Source organism: Solanum lycopersicum, chromosome 3 (genome assembly GCF_036512215.1).
Source record: "Solanum lycopersicum chromosome 3, SLM_r2.1".
Classification (NCBI taxonomy): Eukaryota; Viridiplantae; Streptophyta; class Magnoliopsida; order Solanales; family Solanaceae; genus Solanum; species Solanum lycopersicum.
In genome coordinates this window covers 62,720,814-62,746,179 of record NC_090802.1, presented here as the reverse complement: position 1 = coordinate 62,746,179, position 25,366 = coordinate 62,720,814, and the positions used below count along the sequence as shown (strand labels likewise).

The 25,366-nt window shown below is 34.3% G+C and overlaps 5 protein-coding genes across 9 annotated transcripts; 1 reads left to right on the top strand and 4 right to left on the bottom strand.

Annotated features, from left to right (window-relative positions):
• Positions 1–3,425: 3,425 nt before the first annotated feature.
• On the bottom strand, positions 3,426–5,110 carry LOC109119793 (zinc finger CCCH domain-containing protein 39-like). Its single transcript, XM_026030137.2, has 3 exons — positions 4,582–5,110; positions 3,716–3,948; positions 3,426–3,635 (listed from the first exon to the last, which is right to left on the bottom strand). The coding sequence occupies exons 1-2, from the start codon at positions 4,985–4,987 to the stop codon at positions 3,758–3,760; spliced, it is 597 nt and encodes a 198-aa protein (XP_025885922.1). The 5' UTR covers positions 4,988–5,110; the 3' UTR covers positions 3,426–3,635; positions 3,716–3,757.
• Positions 5,111–6,511: 1,401 nt separating this feature from the next.
• Positions 6,512–10,193, bottom strand: LOC101257553 (zinc finger CCCH domain-containing protein 12-like). Of its 2 annotated transcripts, XM_026030136.2 has the most exons (3): positions 10,082–10,193; positions 8,302–8,683; positions 6,512–6,879 (listed from the first exon to the last, which is right to left on the bottom strand). In XM_026030136.2, exons 2-3 carry the CDS (start codon positions 8,657–8,659, stop codon positions 6,704–6,706), a joined length of 534 nt encoding a protein of 177 aa, XP_025885921.1. In that variant the 5' UTR covers positions 8,660–8,683; positions 10,082–10,193; the 3' UTR covers positions 6,512–6,703. The 2 variants fall into 2 exon arrangements, with proteins under 2 accessions (XP_025885921.1, XP_019068280.1); XM_019212735.3 differs by lacking the exon at positions 10,082–10,193 and having other exon boundaries at positions 6,574–6,879; positions 8,302–8,927.
• A 3,122-nt stretch (positions 10,194–13,315) lies between these two features.
• Positions 13,316–14,492, bottom strand: LOC101251668 (uncharacterized). The gene is made up of 3 exons (XM_004235994.5): positions 14,193–14,492; positions 13,891–13,965; positions 13,316–13,827 (listed from the first exon to the last, which is right to left on the bottom strand). The coding sequence occupies exons 1-3, from the start codon at positions 14,250–14,252 to the stop codon at positions 13,540–13,542; spliced, it is 423 nt and encodes a 140-aa protein (XP_004236042.1). The 5' UTR covers positions 14,253–14,492; the 3' UTR covers positions 13,316–13,539.
• A 419-nt stretch (positions 14,493–14,911) lies between these two features.
• Positions 14,912–15,750, top strand: LOC100750252 (late embryogenesis abundant protein). Its single transcript, NM_001251869.2, has 2 exons — positions 14,912–15,048; positions 15,132–15,750. Exons 1-2 carry the CDS (start codon positions 14,998–15,000, stop codon positions 15,594–15,596), a joined length of 516 nt encoding a protein of 171 aa, NP_001238798.1. The 5' UTR covers positions 14,912–14,997; the 3' UTR covers positions 15,597–15,750.
• Positions 15,751–16,223: 473 nt separating this feature from the next.
• Positions 16,224–23,519, bottom strand: LOC101255780 (uncharacterized). Of its 4 annotated transcripts, none has more exons than XM_026030134.2 (12): positions 23,242–23,519; positions 20,271–20,369; positions 19,877–19,984; positions 19,557–19,711; positions 19,391–19,479; positions 18,778–19,306; positions 18,339–18,449; positions 17,558–17,796; positions 17,387–17,469; positions 17,000–17,111; positions 16,836–16,910; positions 16,224–16,745 (listed from the first exon to the last, which is right to left on the bottom strand). In XM_026030134.2, exons 1-12 carry the CDS (start codon positions 23,502–23,504, stop codon positions 16,560–16,562), a joined length of 2,049 nt encoding a protein of 682 aa, XP_025885919.1. In that variant the 5' UTR covers positions 23,505–23,519; the 3' UTR covers positions 16,224–16,559. The 4 variants fall into 4 exon arrangements, with proteins under 4 accessions (XP_025885919.1, XP_004235970.1, XP_025885920.1 ...); XM_004235922.5 differs by having other exon boundaries at positions 19,877–19,989; positions 23,201–23,492; XM_026030135.2 differs by having other exon boundaries at positions 23,201–23,461.
• Between the last annotated feature and the right edge of the window lie 1,847 nt (positions 23,520–25,366).

Sequence of the window (25,366 nt, the reverse complement as noted above, 5' to 3'; positions counted from 1 at the left end):
CAAAAAGATGTATACTAATGTATAAGGGCTGCACCCTACGTACGTATTCATTGCCTAGTCCTGTCTTTTATTTAAAATCGGCGTCCCCGTACGTTAACCTGCAATTCACATTTTTTTACACATATTTATATTATATCGTGTCTGTATATCAGTGTATACAGGCTGTATATCAGCCTGATTTTCAACTTTCGAAAGTTGAAACTCCTTTTCCGAAGCGTATCCTCACTGCCACAAACCCAGATTTCGAGTTCGGATTTCCTGTACATTTTCGACATGTATACCAGTGTATATCAGATGTATATAGCTGGTTTACGGTTCGAGTCCGAGTGGCGGCATACCATCTTCTAAAAAGGTTGAAATTCTTAGTATAGATCGAAGTATCGATATATCTAAATCTAACTGAGTACGTATAATAAGAATAAGTGCAAAGAATGTAGAACTGTAGAACTAAATAAATGGACCTCCGGGCGGTACAAAGTAAACCTCTTCCGTCTTCATGCTTTTTTAGAGCATGTGCCTGCTGTTTTTCCGGAGCTGGTGGAACAGAAGATTAGTGAAGTAGCCTTTCTTACTGGACAACCGTTAGGTTACTACGGTTCATGGTCACTGTTCTCGCTGTCAGTATTTCTTATGAATAGTAGGGCACTGAGAGAGAACTTCAAATCAGGGAAGAGGGTTCTATTCCGTTTCAGGCACCTTTGTATGAAACTTCCGCTTCCTTCCTAGGTATATTCCTACCCTACCTATCGAAATGAAAAAGAAGTCCCCTTTACCAGGCTTAGCACGAAATCAGCCGGATCTAGAATGTATTGCTAAGGATCTCTCCCCTGGAGGATTTCCCCCATCCTTTCCCCCCCGTGTCTCTCCTCCAGCATTTCTGTGAGGCGCTCGGCTTGAAAACCCCCCGGAACGCGTGTGTGGAGTTCCCGGTGAATCTCTTCACCGGTCGGTCAGTTATGGAAGACTCTGCGATGTATATAGCTGGTTTACAGCTTCAAAAAAAAACATGCAGTCGAATTCTGCAAACTGCTACTTCAGCAGCTCTCCAATGTCGGATTTCGACCTGTAAATGGGTCTTAAGACCTCCTAGACTTGAGATGGGCCGACTCAAAGATCTTTTAACTCGGAGGAATGCGGGAGTGGAGTCCGAAACGGACTCGAATCGATGTCACATGTAATGAAAAAAAAAACAAAAGAAAAGGATTAACAACAGCCTTAAATATTATCCTTAAAACAAGATCCTCAACAAAGCAAGCATTAGGCAAGAACGAGTTCTTTAGACTTTCAGACATACATAAGTATGAAACCTTCGGCAAATTCGAAGATAGCAATAGACAACAACACATAAACTATTGTAACTAAAGTATGCTTTGAAACAAAGGGAAGTCATGCTTTCATTAAGATGTAGAAGTCAAAAGAAGAAGAGTTGTCCACATGAAACCAACATATCATCCCAAGCCTAAGAAAAGAAAAGCAAATAACAGTGCCATGGCTTATTGAAGCAAACCTCAAAACTCCCTAACCAATTTTTTTTTTTTGAGTTCGAATAACAAGCTCAAGCAACGTAAGAAACTTATTAAAGAGAACCAACCAAGAGAGACAAACATTGGACACCAACAACCCCAAACAACGCATTAATTAACCTCACAAATACGAACTCGAGCCGAGGCCTATAACGACCAATGTATAACGTTACAACAACCTCCATCATCACATGAATCACGCTTAATGCTTAGAGTACACATAGAATCAACATTTGATGAAAGAACTCTTAAAACAGGGCATGCCAAGCGACTCCAAAGGGACAGCACATTAAGCAATGGTAAGAGAACTTTTCAGGGGACACAAAGAAAACTTAAAGTGAAGACTGAAAGGGAGATAAACTAAACTGAAAATGCACTGTCCGAACAGTCGAATTCACATTAATGAACACCGGGTGCAGCTATACATGTTAACTCATGAGAGAAAAATCATGACACTGCACATTATTCATACTGAGCTGAAAACACCAAGAAACCGAGAGAACATGGGAACAAACGCCATAACTAACACTTACTAACAAACCTAAGACGAGGGGAATGAAAAAAAAAAAAGAGCATCATGAAATATACAAGCATAAACAACTTAAAGAACACTCAGCGAATAGACTCTATAAGAAAACTAACAAGTCAGTTGTAACACACATTCGTATTCAAATTTCATAATCGTCATCACCAAACGAATCGTCAGAAGAAGCCATTTCGAAACGAAAGAAACAAGAAAGTTATGCGAAGTGGGGGATTACCTGTCGACGAGCAGCGAATTGAGACGATACGAGCAGGTGCGAACTGCTTCTGCCACGAATGACAACTCGAACACCCAAGCGAGGGAAGGAAGCCGATGGATCGATCAACTCTTCCGAAGTGCGTAAGGAAAGCTGAAGAACTGGACTATTCTTATGCTAAAATGTTAACAAAGTTTCAACCAACGATTCAACTTAAACTTTCGACCAAATTTCCAAAAAATATCCAACCCAAGTTCTGCTTTTTCCGAATTCTTCGATGAAAATTCTCTAACCCTCTTTCTGATGAAGAAAAGGGGTATTTATAGAGGAGAAGAATTAGCCCCTTCTTGAATTCAAAAAATTTCAAATTCGCTTTGAGTCAAACCTCACATGGCCATCGCGTGCCGGCGAGGATGACTGCGACGTTTCGCAGACCTGCTTGACAGGGTATGGGTCTCTGTCGTTGTGTCTTGCTCACGCGAAAAGGAGGAAGGGAGAAGAACGTGGGTTGTTGGCGCGATTTCTGGGGAGAATTATCGTGGCTGCTGGTCTGGGGACGCGCTTAGGGGAAGAAGAAGGAAAGGGGGTCGGGTCGGAGCGGGTCACAAGGGTTTGGGTCGTTGGGTTTGAATTTGGTTGGGTATTGGATTGGTGTTTAATGAATTGGGTATTTAGGTGTGGGCTGAGGGAAATTTGGGCTGTTGGATAGAGAATGGGCCTCAGAATTGAGGTGGGGTTGACAAGGGGAAAGGGAAATGGGCCGCTCATCCTTTGGGCCTGGGGCGGCTGGAAAGGAGAGGGGGGGAAATTGGAGTGGGCTGGTAGGTTGGAGAAGGGAGATTGGGCCTGGGCGTTGGGCTGGAAAAGGGGAAGAGAAATGGGGTGGGCTGAAAATAAACAAAAGGGAAATGGGCTGGAGGAAGGGAAGCCTTAAGATACACACATATACATATACATATATGTATATATATACATCTATCTTATTTTCGCAAGATTTATAAAACCAATTAACTCATACCGACGCGGGTCAAAATTGGGTGTCAACAATACTTACACACCAAACACAAAAAAATAAATAAGAAATCTAAGTATTCTAGAGAAAACAATAGGACTTGGAAAATTGGAAAACATAGAAAGATAAAAACAGAGAGCTCCACAGACATGGCAAAATAACAAGACAACCCACATTAACAAAAAGTCTTCTTCTATAAGATGTGTATACATGGTGAAACTAGTGTTGTATAGACTCTAGTTTTTACTTACATCATCAGATATGAAGCTATTCTAATTTGTGAAACTATGTAGTATGTTTGTGTAGTCACTTCACAATGACAAGGCAGCATTTTAAACTACAACACACCATAATGTCTCCCTGCATATGTAAAAAATCACCCAATTAACCACTTCAAAAGTTGATCAAAAAGCCAATGCGATAAAGTTCAGACTCTTCACTTCTCCATAGTGTCTGTCTGGTGATTCCGGTGAAGGCTGCAGCTATTCAATCCAGTCACCATAGATTCTGCTGTTCCTTTTTAGGTCATCCAACTTGGGTCGATGCTTAGCTTGAGCAATGGTCTGTTTTTCATTGGATTCTAAATTCGTGGCGAGTACATTCCTGGATAGAGAAGAAATGTCAGCACTGCTCCGCGATTCCGGTGGATTGGAGGAATCAAGACTCCTCATTTCTGTCATTATTGAGTAGTATAACAAATCAGAAATGGTATTGAATCTTACCCTTAATAAGAAATCAAGTATCTGAGGCCAAAATTATAGACAACTTAATGTGGTGATCTTAGCATCGCCAAAACCATGTAAGACAGGACTGTCCATGACATAAATGAATAGATTTGTTATGTATTTCCATCTTTATAGTTGAAATCCAATTGTAAAGTACACTTATCGAAGTTAGAAAACATGAAATTGCACATTAACCATGTTTGTTAACAATAAAGTCTTGAACAATAATGTTCATACAAGTTCAAGATGCGCAACAGGCCACATGACACTCAATCAACTAATGCACATTGACTACGATTTGGATCGTCTCCCAATGAAAAGACAACTCCATTCTACATTTCCTCAAGACTAAAATCATGATTTGTCTCTAAATATCAAGACTCACATAATATGCTTTAAACATCTCATTTTGTACCATGCCAAATGGTTCAAACAAAAAAAAAACCAACACCTTATACTATCACAGGTTTGCGCGTATGAAATATTTTCACAGTGAGCTTATGAAAGAAGACAAAAACTATCAAGTAATCAACATGAAAATCAACTCAACAAATTAATCAAGAAGTGAACATTGGAAATACCTGCCTCCCCATGAGCAAATATACATTTTTCACCATAAAAACATCTCTTCTTCATTTCCCACTGGTGGCAAAGCTTGGTCTTGAGCTTTGTACAATTGACAGGCGCCTTGGGTTGCCCAATGTCCTGCGAATCATTCACAAGTATTATTGCAGAGCTCTCCCTGGGTTCACCTTCGTCTGTAGAATGGAGGTGACAACACTTTTCACCATAAGGGCAGGTACCCCACTTTTTGAATTGTCTGCATATATTTTGACGATCATGAATCGTAGGCACGATTGGAATGTTACCTTCTTGGGCCATTCTTGAATTTTCCTCTATGGGTTTCTTCAAAGATTCACATTCAGCATTACCAGAATACTCATTACGTTTACCAGAAATTTCAAGATTATTATCAGGTGTACTCATTTTCCTACTGTGTTCTTTTTTATGAAGTAAAGAGAAGAGTAAGAAGAGATAAGAGGAAGAAGAAGAATCTGCAATAGAAAGAAGAATCTGTAGAGAGAATATCTCAAAGTTGTATTATCAGAAATGTCATCTAATTTAAATATAATGATGTATTTATATTGAAGATTAATATAGAATCTTTTTGAGTAACTAACTTCTTGAATTGTAACTAACTTAACACTCGTAATTAACTTAATTACTAATATGATTAATTAGTTTCTTTCAACATACTGTTTGGGGTTTTGTAAAAATATTTGTACATATCATATGGAAGTTTACAATCAAGATTAAGTGATCATCAATATCAATGATTAAAAAGGGCACAAAAACTTGAAACTTCATCAATGACGGTTAAAGTGTACGAAATAAGAAAATACGGTTTTAGAAATCAAAGAGTATTTATTTGCAAGAAACTCACAATAGTAAGTTGACTCAATAGAGAATGATTTTCTTTTCCTTATTAAATGACAAAACGGCGTTGAAGAGGGCTGGGTAATCATTATTTAAGAATAAATTCATGGAATTTAAAAATAAAAATTACTCTATATGTGTGTGCAATTGTGATTTTTAAATATGTTTTTTAATAGTTGGTTGTTTAAATTTTATATTCTCTTTCTTCAAGTCAAAATGAAATAAAATTTTATTAGTTTAAAAATCAGATCAAAGTTTAACGGTCTTTTGGAATTGAAAACTAACCAAATCAAATTGAAGTTAAGAAATTATCTAGCCCATGCTAATATAGTGGTGTAATTCTAGGAGGGGTAATTGGGAAGATAATACGTAGATAATTTATGTGTTTGAGAAAGTAAATGTCTTTTGATAAACCTCGACTTAAGTGAGCATCAGAAAAAATTAAATCTATAAAGCAAATATAATAGTGAAAAAATCATAAAATTCAATGATATAGTATTAACCAAAAAAAGAATTTAATTTATTACAATCACCTCTGACTTCACCACAACCCTAATCGATTGTAACATTACATATTGACTATGTCTTCCTATCCTCCAACACACCTCATCTTTACCCCATCCGTTAGCCACCATCCCCACTACCCAAGACTTCTATCCCCACCCCCCCAAAAACCCCGCCTCCTATTTATTAGTCTACATTATATAGAAATGCATTTAAGTTAATGGAAAAAATTTACTCACCTTCCAAATCCAAGAAAATAAGTAAAAAGATCAACTTCATTTCCCAGAAAACATCTTCTTCGTTCCGAACACACCCTTGGAGTATTACAACTAACTGTTCAGCTTTCGGAATCCGAAAGCAGTAGGATTTTGAAAATTTTGGAAAACACGGTAGGGATAACAACAGAGCTCCATGGACATGTCTAAATAACAAGACGCCCAACATTAAACAAAGTCTTCTTCCATAAAATGTGTTTCAATGCTGAAACTATAGTTTTTACTTGCATCTTCAGATATAAACCTATCTTATTGTAAAACTATGTAAACACTTCACAAAATCATGACAAGGCAGTTTTTGTCAAAACTAAATCCAAAATGATATAACTTCGCAAGCAGCATTTTAAACTTAAACTACAGAGATACCAAAATGTCTCTCTGAATATGTAAAAAGTCACCCAATAAACCACTCCAAAAGTTCGAGCAAATGAGATAAAGTTCAGGCACTTTAGTTCTCCACAGTGCCTGATGATTATGGGGAAGGCAGCTACTCAATCCAGTCACCATAGACCTGGCTGATCTTGCGTACATCATTCCATTTGAACCTACGCTCAGCTGGAGCACTGGACCCTACTTCATTGGGTGCAACCTTCTTGGCAGGAGCAGAAATGCCAGCATTGCTCGACGATACCAGTGGATTGGAGGAACCATAACCCTGCAGTTCTGTCAATATTGAGAACATCACAGATTAGAAATGGTACAAGGAAAACAAAGAATATAATCAAGAAAACCAAGAAAAAAGAACATAAATATATATAGAAGAAAAAATCAAATGTTGCATAGCTCTACAATTGCATCTTCGAGAAATCTGAGATATAGGTTTTTTTACCAAGGTCTAAATACAGGGCCTTGTATAATCAACTAACATAATAACTAGTATCACAAACACCATTCTGATTTTCTACACTGAAGACTAAAATTTAAGACTCCCACCTTCAAATCATCCATAGCACTTTACAATGTCAGCAACCCCGTAATTAAGACAGGAAAAGTCATCATTTTCTTATAGAAACATCCAAGAAAAAACTTCAACTATGAGTTAATAACTAAGATCATGAAAAAGAGAGGGTTCACTAGCCATTAATTGCAATAATTGAATCTTTCCCTCTATAAGAAATCAAGTAGCAGCAGAATGTCAACAGCTGAGGCCAAAAACGATAGACAAACACTGTGATGATCTTTTCAGATCAATCGATAGCAGGGCAAAACCATATATGGAAGGACTGTCCATAACATGTATGAAATAGATTTTTATTATTTTCCATCTTTATACTTGAAATCCAAATAGACATGCAGGTACTTTGGTAATAGCATTGATGCCTGGCACAAGAACATGCCCAACACAAACAGGACGGGGAAAATGGTCAGAGAATTACCAGCTGTGAGCAGAAAGTATGAAAGACTTTGTATGATCAGATCAATAGATAGCAGGTAAAGTGGTTACGTGTAATATAGACAGAAGTGTCCATGACGTGTTTGGACATGGATTCGCAAAACTGCCCATCCTATAGTTGACAAACAATGGAAAGTACATCTACTAACATATAAACAGGTAGATACTTGGGTAGTAGCATGTTTGTCGATAAAATGATTAAAAACCAACCTAAAAAAAAGAACAACAGAAAAAAGAGTGGTTGAAATCAGAGAAAAAGAAGTTGAGAACAGGAACTTGCACATAAACCATGTTCACTAAGCTTCTTGTTTTCAACTAGGGGTGCAACAAGCCACCACGGCGTGCAATCAAACAATGGACATTAACTTCAATCTGGACTGTCTTGCTAACTCAATGAAAAGACAACCCCATGTCGTACATTTCTATCATGATGAAAATCATTTCATTCTGTTCCTCCAATTATCAAGACTCAGATAAATATGCTTTATGCATGTTTGACAGTGCCAAAAAATGTTAAAACAAAAAAACAACACTGTATCTAATACAAGTAGACATAATTAAAAACCTTCACAAAATTAAGAATATTTCACAATCAGCTTAGGAAAGAGAACAAAGTATTATCGAGTAATCAACATGAACTAATATAACAGGGGAGTAACGTAACGATTCAATACTGAAGAAGGCGAAAATACCTGCTCTCCCATGAGCAAATTGACATCTTGCACCAAAAAAACAGCTCCCGTCCCTTTCCCAGCTGTTGCAAAGCCTGGTCTTCATCCTTGTACGAAAATCCACAGAACTCTTGGGTTCCACATTATCAGAATAACTCTTATTTTTCACTTCATTTCCACCAGACACAATGGTTATCGCAGCACTCTCCCGGTATGCACTCTTTCCTTCCTCAACATAACTTTGGTCATACCCACCCCCCTGCAAAGGCCCATAGGTAGACCCACCAGCAGTATGAACGTAACGGCACCTTTCACCATAACTGCAGTTACCCCACCTTTGGAATCGTGTGCATATTGGCCTGTTACCTTCCTGGGCCATTCCTGAATCTTTCGCTATGGGTTTCTTCAATACACATTCAACATTAAAATTAGACCCACATTTTTTATCACTATACTCATCACATTTACTAGAAATTTCAATATTATTAACAAGACTACTCATCTTCCTACTTTTTGGGGTTTCAAGGGTTTTGTAAAAATCACCAAAAAAAAAGTTCTGTATTTTTTGAAAAAAACTCAGATGATCATCATGTGTTAACAACTCTACAGCTAAATTTTATCAATATTTTTCTTCAGAATGTTCATATTATCAGTTAGAATGGAATCTCAAAGACTAAAAGTTTCAATTTTTCAAAATGAGGCGATTCAGTTTTAGAAATCAAACGAGTGTACTGAAGAGTCCTTTAGCAGAAACTCAGAATTCAGAAACTAAATGACTGAACAAGTGAGAATTTTCTCTTTCTTTAGATGATTAAAACGACGCCGAATTGGTTGATCATTATTTAAAACAATTAATCAACACTCATATAATTGATTGGAATTCTTTTGAAATAAAATAAACCGATTTTTGACTAATGTTTAACAAGGTATTTTACCCAAAAAAATCTAACAAGCTAAAGTTAAGGAAGATGTTCCTGGTTCAATTTGACTAATGCATCACATTTTAAAAATAAAACTTACAAATCAAATCAAACAAGAAAATAAAGGCAAAAAATTACAAGTGCAGTCTATGTGCAATTATTATTTTTAAATAGGTATATATAGTCGATTTGGTTAAACATTTTAAGGTTTTTTCCCCCTTAAAATTAAATCAATTCCAATTCAATTTATCAATTTTTTAATTTAAAAAACAAAACAAAATCAGAGTACTTCTTTTATAAAAAAATTGAAAACAAACCAAAAAAATGTTGATTGTTTTTATTTGGTTCGATTTGATTTTTTAATTTTTAAGAACATTTTAGATCTTCGGATAAATAAATAATAGATATCAATTGTTGTCCACTTTGATCGAAACAAGTAGAGTGAAGTCCATTCAAGAACAAATATTTCAAGTCGATAAATGCATTTACCGATTAATTAAATTTGTAAAGGTCGGAGTAGATCCTAAAGATCCAACACTTTCTCATAAATTAACCTTGAATTGAGATCTTTCGATGTGTTTTAGCCTCACGCTTATGATAAAATAGAATCTGCATACAATCGTGATTAAAATAACAGTAACTATAAAAGAAAAAAATGATATAAAGAATAAAACTAAATTAATCTTGAATTGAGATCTTTTGATATTTTCTAGAATAACGCTTATGATAAAATAGAATCCGCATGTCATCATAATTAAAATAAGAAAAATGATATAAAGAGCAAAACAAGAATTGCTTCAACTACTTTATAAGTTATCATAACTAAATCTCAGCTTCAATTGGAAAATAATAATAAAAGAAATTAATTTCCCATCACATACCTGATTTTGCCAAGAAATAAGAGTTGTTGCTCTATACTTTTCTGCTAAGTTACACTAGTTCTGCCCTTGTATATATAGTGCAAGAGCATAGATTATCATAATATACTTGTTAATGAAAAAGTTGTGTGTATTACCCCCCCAAAAAAAAAAGACAAAGTTGTGTGGTGTCCAAGGTCAAATATTTGTTCACAAATTTATTTTTTTAGCATTACTAATTAAATATTATTAAATGAAATTTCATTAAGTGTTAAGTAATTACATCATTAAATAATTTTAATTTTTTGCTTTAAAATAAATCATAATATATATTTATTTGGTACTAGTTTTGACCCACGTACATTGCACGTGAAAACAAATCATGTATCACATTATTTTAAAAATTAATATGAATATTCCTAAATAAAAAAAGGCAATACAAATACATAAATGTACCTTTTAATTTTAACTTTATTTCACATTTATGTCCTTAAACTTGAATATGCACAAGTTAGGAGGTATTATAGTAATTTAATATACAAGTTAGGGAACTCATGTTTTTAAGGTAGTATAAATAAATAGATAGATATAAATTATTTTTATTTTTTTCTCGCAAATCTAATGTGAAGAGTCTTATTAATATGTTCATAATTAAATTATTTTTCTTCATTAGTTTTTTCTCAAGATAGTTACAAAATTTACATAAATACTACCGATATTCAAAATTATAACTAAAGGATATGAATTTTTTTAAAAAAAGGCATAGCTAAAATGAGTCTCATAATGTTGAAAAAAAAAATTACACTAATTAAATAAATAAATAAAAAATCCAAATTCTCTTGGTTAAGTAAAAAGTCTAACGAGAAAGGCCTACTTCAATTTCAAACTCTCTCTTATATAATAAGAGAATTTTGAAATATTTTTGCTGAAACAGATAAGTCGATGAGGAGGTGTTTGCTACGACCTTGCACTCTCTCTTTTATATATATATATATATATATATATATATATATATATATATATTTATTGCAACAGCATAGATTATCATAATACTTGTTAATGAAAAAGTAGTGTGATGTTCGGATCAAGTATTTGTTTACAAATTTATTTTAAGTGGTGCTAATCAAATATTATTAAATGAAATTTCGTTTAGTGTTAAGTAGGTATGTGATTAAATAATTTCAATTGTTGCTCTAAAATAAATTATAATGCACGTTAAAATTCAACCATGTACCACATTATTTTAAAAAATAGTATGGATATTGCTAAATTAAAAAGACATAATACATAAATATGTCTTTGACTTGCTTTATTTCATATTTGCGTTCTCAGATTTTGGGTATGCACAAGTTAGGAGGTACTATTATAGTAATTTAATATTCAAATTAAAGAATTCATATTTTTAAGGTAGTATAGATAGATAAATATAGATTTTATTTTTATTTCTTTTCTTGCAAATCTAACATGAAGAGTCTCATTAAGATGATAATTAAACTATTTTTCTTCATCAACTATTAGTTTTACTCAAAATAGTTACAAATTTTTCATAAATACTGCTGATGTTTAAAGTAATAAAATTATAACTAAAGGATATCAATTAAAAAACAAAGGGCATAGCTAAAATTGGAGTCCCATAATTTTGAAAAAAATGTACAATAACGAAATTAAAGCAAAACAAAAAAAAATATTTTTTTAAAAATTCAAAATACTCTTGCTTAAGCAGGAACGTCGATGGAGAGAAGCTTACTTTAATTTCGAACTCTCTCTTATGTAGTAAGAGAATTTCAGAATTCCTTTGCTGAAACAAACACGTTGATGGAATTCAAACTCTTTTTTATATAACAAGAGAAAACAAGAAATTAAATGAACGAAATTCAGATCATATATACCATGAATATATCACTTAAAAATTAATGTTCTATTATATTTTATTATATTTATTTCTAATACATTGTAAAGTAATATCTAACATATTTAATTTCATTATAAATATTAAATCGAGTTAAAGTAATTTATAGATTATTAAAGAGATAATTTATGAATCAGTTGAAAGAACATGAACCTCACATGCACGTTTAGTTATTTAACTTTTCAAATCTTTAATTCTACTTCGAAAATCAAATGACTCAAAATATATATATATATATACAAGAAAAGGGGTATGGGGATTGGTATTCACGGTATTGATTAGAAATTTAGAATATTTGTTATCGTACTTATTATTTTTTTCAACTACTAAATGTAAATTGAAATTTTATAGTATGTTAATTGTTTTGATTAAGAGATCAACCTTTTAGATGTCACATTATTTAATATCATAATTACTGTACATGTAATTCAATTATGAGTCAGTATTTCATTGATAATAGAGGAAGGAGGTGTTAACAAAGAGATTATTTTTAGACGTATTATATAATAGAGGATAAATTTAAAAAAAAATCATAGTGTAAACGAATAAATTTGACCACTTTCCCAGTTGTTTAATAGAATTTCATCTTGTTATTAAAGAATAATTTTTTTTTACTACATTGTCATTGAGATTGGTGAAGATTGAAGTAAGACCTAACTTTTTTACTTGTCCTAATTTTTGTTGAAATTTATAATGTTATAATTAATAAGAGTTCTTTAAACAAACTATCTAGAAATATAAATTCATCAAAACTAAAATCAAATACAAAATTGAGTGATCTATTTTTGACCTAACTTTCTTACTTGTTCTAATTTTTGTTAATATTTTAATTTTATAATTAATAAGAGTTCTTCAAAACTAAAATCAAAGACAAAATTGAGTGATCTATTTTTGTTTCTATTATTTTCTAAAATGATTTTCCCTAACTAAATATGATTGAGTAGTAATAAAAATTGTATTCAGTCAAAGTCCCTCCATCACTGAGTTACATATACTTCAATGAAAAGAATTTCTCTGCTCATCAAAAATTTTGAGTCGATGCTTGTCATTCTGATTATTTTATCCATAAATTTTTTTTAAATTTTAAAATAGCGCTTTAAAAAAGTAAAGGAGAAGTTTTCATTAAAGTAAAGTAATTTGAAACTTTTTTTTAAATATATCTTCGAAACTATTCAAAATAGATATCATTAACTTTTTATCTTTATCACGTTTTTAGTCAAAATGTCTTCAAATTAAAATATCAAAAATATCCATTCTTATCAAAATTTTTACCTTTAAACTATTCGTAATTGATAATTAAATAATCCTTCATAATATTTTATGTGAAGGATACAATTAAGTTTAATGAGTCCGAGCAAAACAACCTTTTAATAATTTTAACATCAAGGTATATAATGAGTACAAAAATATATCAATAAACTCGGTTCATCTATCGAACCTTATTTTATATTAGCAGGGAAACGAGGGAGATGACACCTCCTCTACAAATTCCCCAACAAAAAAAAAACAAACAAATTACAAAATATGAAATTATAAAAAAATTATGAAGCGAATAAATTAATGGCTATGAATTTTAAATGCCGGTATTCGGATTGTGTGGGTTGATTGGATAATTGGTGTTGGCTGGGAGGGTTGTGGTACTGGTTGGGAAGTCATCATCGAAGTTGATAGTGCCTGGTTGGTTAAGATAGTTGTCACTAGAAATGTTACTAGTGTTGTGTGGATGATTCATTCCGAGAGTATTTTTGACCGCATCAGCTGCGTTATGTGCCATGTTTGCTGCACCAGTTGCAGCTCCTCGAGCCATGTTCACTGCACTTCCTGCTGCTCCTTGAGCCATGTTCTTCACTTGTGTACCCGTCTAAAACAATAATAACATTCACAATGTATTCGATTTTTTTAATTTAATTGAAATGGTGGTTACCTCTTGAAGCAAGTTGGTTGATTGGCTTTGGTTATGAATGTCAGATGGTTGGTTCAATAAGTCTTCCCTTCTCATCTGCAATTTTTTTAATAAAAAATGAGAATTTCGACCAATTATAATTGAACTCAATTTTTATATTATTTTAAATTAAAAAAGTTAATACAGAATAAACTAATTAAATCAATAAATTATTTAATTCGTTCAAATAAAACAAATCAGATAAATTATATTTTTATGATTGAATTTTGATATTAGAAAATAGTATACCATATTTAAAAAAAAAAAAAAGAGTGTAATGAAACCTGAGCTTGGCCGGGGACTTGGATACTGCTATGAAAGTTGTCGCTTCCTTGGTGTGCCATGTTAATTGGTTTTTGTTGCTTCGTTTTGTTTTTCTGTTTAAATTTTATTGTAGATCAAAATGCAAAATATGGATTCGATTATGAAAATTGTTGGATTAGTAGACTTATATAAGCACAATTTGTGATCTCAATTCATGCGTATTCTAACACATGGCACAGTGCTGGCGGATGATTTTGATCGGACAACAACTTCTCTAAGGAAATTTCACATCCTTTTATTTTAGGTAAAATTATTAATTTGATAATAAAAATTATTCACTTGCCAATGTCTAATCCTCGTAATTATCCAATAATTAATTTTCTCATAGCTTACTTTGTAACTTGTCCTTTCTCTAATTCTCTAATTTACGTTTTCTTGGTAACTCTCCGTATACAATTAAAAATTTAAATTTAGTGTCGGCGCTGAATCTCAAACTCGCAAAGAAATAATAATAATAATAATAATAATAATAATAATCTCTAGTATATGGTTGCAGAAGGAAGTTTATTGATCCTTGCGAAATGTTGCAAAGATAAGTTTGACTTCAGAACGGAAGCTAACAACAGCACGGCACGTGTCCTCTACACGCGTCAGGCAACAGGATACGTGTCGACAATATGTCACACTACCAACTCTTTATAAACCATGTACAACCCCTTTGCTTTTCATCACTTGCACATTCTGCTTATAACAATTTTCCCATATATACCATTGCTATTCTGCTTTTTGATTAGTTTTAATTTGCCACTTTTTAACATTGCAACAATGTCTCACGAGCAGAGCTACAAAGCTGGTGAAACCAAGGGTCAAACCCAGGTACGTACTTAATTCTTTTCGTCTTAATTTATGAAGATATATTTTCGTTTTTATTTAATATGATATTATTCGAGTATGTATAGGTGAAGGTTGGTCAAACACTGGAAAGCATGAAAGACAAGGCTCAGGCGGCAAAGGATAAGGCTTCCGACACAGCGCATTCCGCCAAAGGAACGGCGCATGATAAGACAAGTGGAGCAGCTCAGGCAACCCATGATAAGACGAGCGGAGCAGCTCAAGCTACTAAGGATAAGGCGGCTGGAGCGGCTCAGGCAACAAAAGATAAGACAAGTGGAGCAGCTCAGGCTACGAAGGAGAAGGCTAGTGGAGCAGCTCAGGCTACAAAAGAGAAGGCTTCAGAAATGATGGAGTCGGCTAAAGAAACGGCTCAAGCTGGTGAAGAGAAAGCTGGGGGAATCCTCCAGCAGACTGGACAACAAGTGAGGAGCATCGCTCAAGGAGCTGCTGATGCTGTGAAGCACACTTTTGGCATGGCTGATACTGATGAAGATCCTGATGTCACAAAAGACAAAACTTTAAATCACTAAACTAGTGGTTTTTTCAACTTGGATCTCTTATTTTTCTTTCTTGATGGATTCAAGTGTTCATGTATCTTGTGTGCTTAGCAGCTGCTTGTTTGTTCCTTTGAAGTTCCCCCCTTTAGAGGGGATATAATAAAACATTCGCACTTCTTTGTACGTAGTATGAGCTGTGAACCTTCAACATTGAGCCGTGGGGCTTCGATTTTTTAACAATGCTTAGGATAGCAACACTGTTGATACAGGATTTTATTGGAAGGGTAAGCAAATGAAATTCTATTGAAAATTTCAGCCCTTACGTAACTAAGATCTCATTCATAACTAAAACCTCATTCGTGACTAGGCTGTTGAAGTATCAATTATTTTACGTTTTTTGTTCAATTCAACTTTGTGAAGAGTTCCTTTTGTAAGAGGCGTAGATCTCACAATTCCCAACTAATACTTAGCATTACCTCACTTGGGCTCCAATTAACCGAACTTGGGCTCCTGTTGAACTGAGAATGTAATAAATCTAGTACAAGCTTGACACAGAAGATAGATTGCAACAAAACCCCATCTCAAGTTGGATAGTTTAGCAGTTCAATACGCGGTACTTTTCTCTCTTTCGGATATTGCAAGCTTTAATCGAACTTTAACTCAACTCAAATCGTTGGGCCTTGATACCAAATTCCGTTATAAAATTACAGGAAGAAACAAAAAATCTGCAACTCTTAACTTTATCTTTGATGCACTCTTATAACAATACATAGCAGATAAATAATTATACCCTCTTGAGACTCAAAGAATCAGATGATATTTTGATCAAAGTCATCAAGTCACAAAGCTCACTCTCGATTGTATATTGTTTCGGGTCGGTATGTATTGATATCTGAGTCATGACGTCCATTTGGATCTGTTGGCTATTTCCAAGATTGTGCATGTCTGCCATATGTATTACATTCCCACAAAACTGGGTGAATTCTTGTTTGGAACTCACTCGCTCATGCCATCACTTCCTTCGCGATCACTAACGTCGCTGAAAGCTTCGGGTTCCTCAACATCTGGGATGCTTTCTGTTTCCATAGTAACTTCAGAACCCTCCTCCTCACTGTCATCGTTATCTTCATATATGATGGGCTGTATGGCACCATCTTCTTCATCATCACCATCATCAATAGTCTGAGAAAACATAAATATTGTCAAGATTCAGTCCGGAAAAGGGTGAGAGGGAGGACGTAATTGAGGGATTCACATTCCGCATTGCCTTACCCCTGCGTGAAGCAATTCTAAGGAGCTCGATAACTGAAGGGCTTGGTGGAGAGTTGAAAGTCTGGCATCAATAAGCTGCACGAAGACCAACAAAGTAGCTTTTAAATACATTCTACCAGTTGCTATGGGTGCTCTATCAACATACCGAAGAGTACTACCCTAACCTGATATAAAGAGTTGAGTGCAAGCAAAGAGGATTCTTGGGACATTATTCCACTAGCGTGTTGGAGAAGCAAACTTCGCAGCCAAGGAAGGGCACAAGCCAATACAGCACCCCTGTCATGAAATAGTAGCATAATGAATATTAACTCTGACCAATCTATGACAAAAGGAACTTGCGAGAAGGCAACTGCACATTGCAAATGTGGATGGCAGAAAGGTCATCAGCAATGGACAATTAAATGACAGTTTAACCCACATAATGAGTCTTATAGTTAGTATTCACCCCTTAGGTGCAATCTAACTTGATATTCTTAAGGCCGTCAAGTGAATTTTAGACAAAATACCATGAAAGGAACATCCAGGTTACGAAATTCACAGATCTCCTTTACCTTGACTGGATAATTGATAAGAGTGACTGTAAAAGCTTGAGAACATCTGAAGGATTTAAAAGAGAGACTGAATTTGCAATGACCTGGAGTGTCAAGATACATTCCACTGATTAGGAAATAAAACATCAAGCAGATGCTAGAACCCTGAAAATAATTCAGTTGAAATATAACCTTCTCATCCTGTCTGTATAAGCAATCTATCAAAAGTGCTCGATCATCAGCGTGAAGTGCTTGCTTCAGCAGAACATGAACTGAATCAGCACTTGGAGGCTTCTTTTGAAGAGCAAATTCTAGATTCTTGTTGCTTTTATCTTCACTGTTGTCTTCCAAATGGAGCATCGCGAGTTTCTCGCCCATGGTTGGCTCGCTAAAATCATCAATCTGAACTCCGTCAATAGGTTCACCATTACCTACACATCATCAGACAAAAAGGTTATTCTCCATAAGGTAGTGAATGCTTTTCAAGTATCTAATATCAAATGACCCCTTGTCGTAATGCTCAATACACAGAAACATCATATAAAGATGACACACCCCTTCCAAAAAAGATAACAGGTTCTCTACTGAACACCAACTGACCAACAGACTGATCAGGCACCAAACAACTCCTGGGATCTATTCTACTGGAAGCAGTCTGCTTGTAAATTATAGCCCATAACACAACGTTCATCTAGGAAGCTCTAAAATGTCAAGACAACCAAGATAATAATTATATCTAATTGCAAGAGTAGGATTGACGATCAAGTTTTCTGTAAAGGGACATCAAGTAAATGGACTGGTACAGATTCTCTATACACTGAATTTTACTTTATTCTTAGTCATTCTCCAATACATAAAGATTCGCCGTCTGTGGTGGAGAACTGGAGATCACTAAAAAGATGGAGAGCCACCAAAAAATACATATGTTGAAACTCAATTCGAGCAATGCAAAAAACCATGCAACATATTATACCATTATCTGTAATAGTCGCTTCACCAGTAACATCCAGATCAGATGCTGGTCGTTTGTTTGTCACTTTGCTTCTCTGGATTAAGTTAGCACCTTCAACTTCCATATCTCCACCTGAAACAGAGCGAGGAGGCATTAGAAGGATTATAAGGACAACTCTTTTCCTGAAACTGTTCACATCATAAATTAAAAATGTCAATTTTATCATTCACATGATGTATCAGTGATACATGAGATTTTTGAGAATCTTTGTTAAAACTAATAGAGTGATGGCCTCATTTGCAAGAAAGTAGGCAACTTAACAAATGCTTTAAAGCTCTCACAGTAGCTATTAGACCATCTAAAACATCAAGACAGAATTCAAGTTCAAAAAAATGTAGCTGCGCTTCTTGGCCAGTCAAGTTCAAGGAAACAGCAATACATAAACTGCTATAAAAAACACCTTTTTTGGCATGGCCGTTTTCTTGAACTGAAGCAACCGCTTTTTCGGTCTGGTCCCCTGCTGCTATGACGATATCCTCCCCTGGATTTGAAATGCCTACTGATGTAAACTCTGGGGATTCAACAGAACCATAAGCAATCAAGGCTCTTAAATGTGCATCTCTATCTAAAGCATGCAATCTTGCAGCGATTACGGGCAAAAGATTCTTTCTAGCTTTTCCATCTGTTTCCCCTTTGCTGGGTTTTACTGAGATCTTAATTGGCTTTGCAGCTTCATCAGTAACGGACTCAAAGTTCCAAACATAACAAACACCTTTCTCTGATGTTGCAAGGACAACCATACCATCTTCTCCCTTGCACTTATTCCTGCATTCAACCATTACAGGAGGATGTTTCATGGAAACAACATGCCCATAATCTGCAGCCCTATTCCCAAAATCAAGTTTCCACACTTGAAGTTGTTTCTCGCCAAACCCCACAGTAATAGCAAATTGAGCATCATTAGATAGCCAAATATGTTGTGCAGTAGCCTGTTAAAGAAGCTTTTTATATTAATGAATCTTTGTAGACTTCAAATAACATTACATAATGAAGAGAAACTTAAGACGGCTTACTGAATCAGGAGAAAACTTCAGCAACTCTTTCCCGCTTTCTGGACTTAGAAATCGCAACTTATCACTGGCCACAGCTATAATTTTCTGGTCTTCACAGTGAGAACAAGGAAGTCAGATAAGTACTTAAAGTAAAAAATGCAATTTAAGACATAAGTTGGATACAAACCAGTTGAATGAGCTACTGAAGAAATGGACTTCTTTGACACTTTGAACTCTTTGTTGACTTCTCCAGTTTCGGAGTTCATCTCAAGTACTAAACCATTCGCAGCAACAGCATTAACCCTGCGACCTTTGCCCACAAAAAACAGACCAGCAGCTCCGCTGCATTCAAAAGCAAGATATTTCTCATTTACACTTTTTGATGTTTTTGGTGAGAACAAAGGCATCCATCACTAAGGGGCTTTCATTACTGTCTATGTGTTCTTAGCAAGTACGTCTCCATCCAACATAAGAGCAAAAGTACCTTCTGTCAAAAAAAAAACATACCTAGGAAGGGCTCCATCTTTTCTCCACCTTACCAATTTAGCAGAAATGTCAACTGTTAAAACAGTTCCATCATCTGAGGCAAGAGCTACTAATAGACATTGTTCTTTTCTGTGCTAAAAATTCAAAACAAAAAGATACAACATAGTTGTGAGACTAAAATAGCCGCTAAAATTTCAAAACAAAATGATAATCGTGAGATTAAAAATAGCCTATTAACGTTGACACTACTATCAAAAGTGTTACAGTGAAACAATAGAGGTGGAGCGGTCAGATCTTGTACAAAAAACTTTGACTGATTTTTAATTTTTTTTTTGATGAAGAAAAACTTTGGCTGATTTTTTACCACTAAATGATTGCAACAATCAAAGCTGCTTTTTTCAATATTCTGTCATACCTTCTTTCCAATAATACAGCATGCCATGTAAGAGAAACTGTCTCCAGAATTCTCTGGTTTCCACTGACCAAATAAGCTTCCACTACTTGTGTTCCAAACCTGAATCATGCAACAATTAGTCACCAAGTAAGTAATAAGTAAAGCAAAAGAATACAAACACAATGTAATAGCAACGCAGAGTGGTAACAATTATGGAAAACAAATTGCTGGCATAGCAACAAGCAACTAACAAGTAATTCTTCTCACCAACTTGACTCCGTAACTCTTGAATAGGAGTATGACATAATGGAAACCAAGAAGTACAGAAATTGAATAATGGAATCATACGTGCACCTTATCTAATCTTGATAATGGTTGAACTTCTTTACTTCACTTTTCAAAGCTAATTTACATTTTAAGACCATTTCACTTAAAGAAGAACTTGCAATACACATTAGCTTTCAAAATAAAAGTCAGGTTTTGAGGCTCCAATGATAGGATACTGTATTTTTTTTTAAAAAATGGAGATAGCTTCCTTAATTTCTTTTCTTTACATATGATGGGAGAAAACAGTGTTGGTGTGGCATAAGAAGCTGATATTGACCTGCTGACACGATATCTGATACCTGCTGACACGATATCTGATACTCTCTCTATCTCTGTTTCAGAATGACCTCTTCGCTGAGTTTTGAAACAATTTAAATAAAACATTCCAATTACCTCTAACCAGTGTTTTGGACCGTGAAAGGAGATAAGGGCCTGCCTCGCCTCGTGGCAAGGCGCTCGCCTTTTTGAATTGAGGCGCCAATTAATACCAAAAATTTAAAATTTTAATTGCAAATATAAATATCCAAAATCTTAATAGCAATAACATATAATAGAAAATTATTAAATTCAAAAACTAATACTAGATACTAAAAGTCTAGAACTTGAATGACTCAATAATTTAAAAGACAATTGACAAGAACTCTAAAAGTCCATTACATTAACTATTCATGGACAAATAAATACTATATTAATTAGTATAAAACTAAATTAAGTAGGGAAGAAATAAATATGAAGGGATTAATTTTTTTATTTAAAAATAAAATAAAATGTATATACATACATCATATACACATATAAATACATCATATACATGTGTGTGTGTGTATATATATATATATATATGCAGTGAGCACTGTTCAATGTTCAGTACGTGAGAGTTCAGAGCTCTAAGCCTCCAACATAAAAAGAAAAAAAAAACTCACTATCACTGAAAACAGAGCTCTTAGCCACTCACGATAAATGAAAAACAGAGTAGAAAAGAAGAAGAAGAAGAAGAGAAGAAGAAAAGAGGAAGAAGAAGAGAAGAACTGAAGAAGAAACAAAAAAGAAGAAGAACAAAGGTCTCTTCCTCACTCTCGAAGTCGCGAGGAAGAGAAGAGTAGCGATTCGGGAGGTTTGCAAAATTACCCCCAAAAAACTCTAATTTTGGCTTTTAATTAATAAACTAGGCCTTTTAAAAAAAATTAAAAAGGCGACGCGTATCGCTTCGCCATGTCGCCATAGCTCGCCATTCTGAATCGCCTCACCGGAAATAGGTGATGCTGCCTCGCCTCGCCATTTGCCTTTGGAGAGAAGGCGAGCAGCTCTTAAAACACGACGACAACTTTTTATATCACACAAATATTATGACATGTTCTTATACTTTGATCCCAATCAAATAGGTTCACATAAATAAAAACAGGCGAAGCACATTGAATGTTTTACAAACATACTATATTTTTAGAGATTTTCCTACTTAGTATTCTTGTTATCTATGTTTTAACAGGATGCCCTGCCTGAGTGGTTTTCTGCCATAATAACTATTTAAATGAAGACTAGAACAACTTTTTTATAAGGTTCCATGACGACTAAAACACTTCAGTCACTTAAATGTCTATGGAGAATCGGATTATCTTGTAGTGTACTCGCATAATAACCTACGTAGAGATTTTGGAGCACTGGCTTGCAACTAACATTTGGAAAATGGTTGTTTAATCTTCCTTCACTAGAAGATAAGTTGCTTATCCTACCATCTCTTCACTGTTAATTATTTTTCCTCCTTCCTGGCTTCTAATTACATTCTGCTGCATATAGTACTTTTTGCAAATCAGATAAAGAATGAGTACATGCTAAATGTGGGCCAGCAAAATCTTGTTTGAGTGATCCATCAAATCTCTCCATCCTTTGTCCACAGTTTGTCTTTGACAATATGAAATGTTCAAGTATGTATGCTCAAGTCATGTAAAATATCTGTTTATTGCTTTCTACATGACTTAGTCAACCAATCCTAAGAAAGCCAATCACACTACTATTTCCTGGCTTCCAGCCAAGAAAGCAAATAATCTTCTTGTGTTAACAAAATCTCATCAGATAGTATGCCAATTGAGGTCGGGTACAACTAGATGTTATAATATTTTTGGTGATAAATAGATAGTGAAGACATTTAAGTTACAAAAAAGAGGACTGATTCTAGGCAAATGTTGCTAGAAACAATATGACAGAATTGCTATAATGTCAACAATGATGTGAATAAGTATGAAGTGTTACACAAGCACCAAAGTTCATATATACTGGAATTTTGTAAATATGTGTCTAGAGGGAACCCCTCCATAATGTAGTACTATTGGTACATATATGCTCCGAAATATTCAACTAATCAGCTTCTTACTCTATAAGAATAAACCACTCTCCACCCTAAAGATATTCTAAAAACACAAATATCAACATAGTAAAGCAAAAAGCCACTACTAAAAAACTTCCATTTTTCACTCAAGTTTCTTAATTTTCAAGTCTATAATCAAAAACAATTAAAAAACGCCGTAACTAAATGGAAACAAGGGGGAAGTAAACATTATTGGTATAATATTTCCAGCAAGTAGAACAAACTCAACTGACTCGTTCACATGCAAAGTAAGAGAACTTACTCTAACAGTTCCATCAGGCGACAATACAGCGAGATACTCACCGCCGGTAGTGAATGATGTAACTAGGGATTTTAGCTTCTCCCTCGCCATGAAAAAAATGGCCGCAGAAAGATAACAACAGAATCTGAGTAAAAATGGAACGAAGTAGCGAGCCTGCGATAATGAAGAGAGAAGAATCACGCAGATAAATAGAGAGACTATTTGATATTGTCGGGGAAGAAAACGCTGCTGAAAGAAGAGAAAGGGAGGAGAAGACTCGGCAGAGAGGGTTTTGGCAAGATTTAACGCGATAAAGTTCAGTCATAATTGGGCTCCAAATTTTGTTTCATATTTGGGCCGTTACACTGAATATGGGCTTGGACCGGCCAAGTGCAAGGATAGCCCTCTTTTCGCTAATTTTCGCAAATGTTTCATTTTAGGCCATTATTGAACTTTTGTCCTTTTTAAATTGGGGAACTTTCACATATAGCCACTAAGAAATACTATAATTACTCTCCATAACTATAGTTTGATGATTACAATTCTTAGATACATGTTATAGGGAGGAGTGAGACGAGCGATACTGGGAGAGAGAGGAGAGAGGAGAAGTGGGGGAGTGGGGGAGGTGAATTATATATGTATATTGGTTAAATAATTGTATGTTATACATATGTATTTATATATGACAATCGAGATTGGGAGAGAGAGGAGAGAGACTAGCGAGATTGGGAGAGGGAGGATATAAGCGAGTGACATTGGGAGAGAGGCGAGCGATAGAGGGCAGAGAGTGGGATAGAGGTGAATTGCATGTATTTGGTTAGGTAGTTGTATATTATATATATGCATTTGTATATAAAGCAAGCGAGGTTGGGAGAGAGAGAGAGAGAGAGTAGAGCGAGATTGGGAGAGGGAGGAGAGAGGCGCGAGAGAGAGGGGCAGAGATTGGGAGAGAGGTGAATTGTATAAGCATATTGATTAGATGATTGTATATTATACATATATGTATTTGTATATTCTGGCCATTATACATATATATAAATGTGGTTAATTATACAAGCTTGAAATTAATCCACATAATTAATGTATAATATTTGTCGCGAATGGTAATTATAGCAAACTATAGCTATAATGAGTAATTAAGTAGTTTAAATTTGCTTAATCGCGTGATTTTCTCTTTTAAAAATAATCATAAAAAAATTCATTTCAGTAATATTAGATTTATTAAGTAACATCTACTCAAATTTGTTCAATTTTTACAGATACAAAATATTAAAACATCTCTAACATTTGTAGTAACTACAAATTTTAAGATTGTGATTTAATATTTTTCTCATTAGGTTTTCAATTAGCTCAAAAGTAATATTTAGAAGATGATCTAATTGGTATATAAATTAAAAGGGTCATTTGCGAAATAGGAGTACTTTTAAACAGTAAAAGATAGGAAGAACTTCAATTTGGGATTTTGATCAACATATGTTCAGATGAACACACCTTAAAAGGATAAACATCACGAAAATTACATTATAACACTAATATATGGGTTAAATAAAGATACAAACTCAACAATTTGATTGTTAACTAGCCAAAATTACCAGTAGAAATTAAATTACATCATCACAAATTGGCTCACACCTAACATTAAGAGTACATTAATCAATTCATGAGCTAATCTTTTTGATTGAGCAAATACAATCTCAGACCAAAAGGATGCCATGATGGTGGCTTAGATATAGGAAATAGTGTCAAACTTCATGAACTACGAGATGGTTGATCTTCGAACAAGGCAAATATCAATTACGTGTCATTTATTTATTATTGATTAAAAGAAAAAGAAAAAGTTACACATTTAACCGCTCGACCAAAAATATTTACCTAGAGAACATGCATGTATTATACATTGATTTATATACATATTATTATGTATTGACTCTCTCACCTAATGGATTACCTTTTAGATTTGGGCTCTCGTATTCAGTGTACAAACAACAACTTCTGTTTTACTTTTTATTTATATCATATACGGAGAGACAACACTAGACAAGTTATATATTTCATATTAATTCTCACCTAACTAAATTTATTTTGGTTTGTCAACTAGACAATGCCCTTGAGCATCATATATATATATATATATTTTTTTTTTTCACTAGAAAATGAAATGTTAACATTGCAAAAGTTAGTAGCTAG